The 695-nt window shown below is 68.6% G+C and overlaps 2 protein-coding genes across 2 annotated transcripts in view; both read left to right on the top strand.

Annotated features, from left to right (window-relative positions):
• Window positions 1-695, top strand: part of capn2b (calpain 2, (m/II) large subunit b) — a gene marked incomplete at its 5' end in the record, with an annotated part of 20,202 nt that overhangs the window by 10,334 nt on the left and 9,173 nt on the right.
• aars2 (alanyl-tRNA synthetase 2, mitochondrial (putative)) overlaps window positions 1-695 on the top strand; it is a 6,168-nt gene that overhangs the window by 2,270 nt on the left and 3,203 nt on the right. Inside the window, exons 7-11 of the mRNA XM_019889659.1 lie at window positions 1-41; window positions 123-231; window positions 317-355; window positions 426-540; window positions 634-695. The exon at window positions 634-695 is cut by the window's right edge and continues 7 nt beyond it. Of these exons, the coding sequence (XP_019745218.1) occupies window positions 1-41; window positions 123-231; window positions 317-355; window positions 426-540; window positions 634-695 (366 nt within the window). The remainder of the gene's footprint in view (window positions 42-122; window positions 232-316; window positions 356-425; window positions 541-633) is intronic.

Raw genomic sequence — 695 nt, 5'->3', positions numbered from 1 at the left:
TGCATCGCCGACGGCGTCCATCCGGGCATGTCGGGAGCCGAGTGAGTGGCGAGGGAGGGAGGGGGGGGGGCGGGGCCACGACCCACGGGGCGTCACGCCCGCCTTTTCCGCTTGCCCGTCAGGCTGGTGCTGAGGAGGATCCTGAGGCGGGCGGTGCGCTTCTGCGCCGAGGTCCTGCGGGCTCCCCGGGGAACGCTGGCCAGCTTGGTGCCGTACGTGGCGGACAGCCTGGTACGTCCCCCCCCTCTCCCCCCGCGTGCGCTCGTCGTCTCCGAGCCTCGCGTGCACTCTCGGCAGCTGTGCTTTGCGCACACAGGGCGACGTTTACCCGGAGCTCCGCCGCGAAGCCGACAGGGTGAGTCCTGGCGGGGCGGGGCGGGGCGGGGCCGTCCGACAGGAAGCGGCTGACGGCAAGCGTCCGACAGGTGATGGACGTCATCAACGAGAACGAGGAGCACTTCCTGTCCAATCTGCGGCAGGGCAGCAAGCTCATCCGGCGCACCCTCCGAAGCGTGGACCCGCAGCGGCCCATCTTTCCCGGTCAGTTCGCCAAAATCGCCGCAACGTTAGCGTTAGCGCCTTGACACGAGGCTCATGGTGGTTGTTTTTTTTTTTTGGGGGGGGGGGCGTTAGCGTCAGTGGCGTGCTCGCTGCACCGCGACTTGGGCTTCCCGCTGGACCTGGTGGAGCTGATG

The sequence above is a fragment of the Hippocampus comes genome, unplaced genomic scaffold (genome assembly GCF_001891065.2).
Source record: "Hippocampus comes isolate QL1 unplaced genomic scaffold, H_comes_QL1_v1.1 scaffold301, whole genome shotgun sequence".
Classification (NCBI taxonomy): Eukaryota; Metazoa; Chordata; class Actinopteri; order Syngnathiformes; family Syngnathidae; genus Hippocampus; species Hippocampus comes.
The sequence above is the reverse complement of the archived record's forward strand: the minus strand, read 5'-3'. Positions and strand labels throughout refer to the sequence as shown.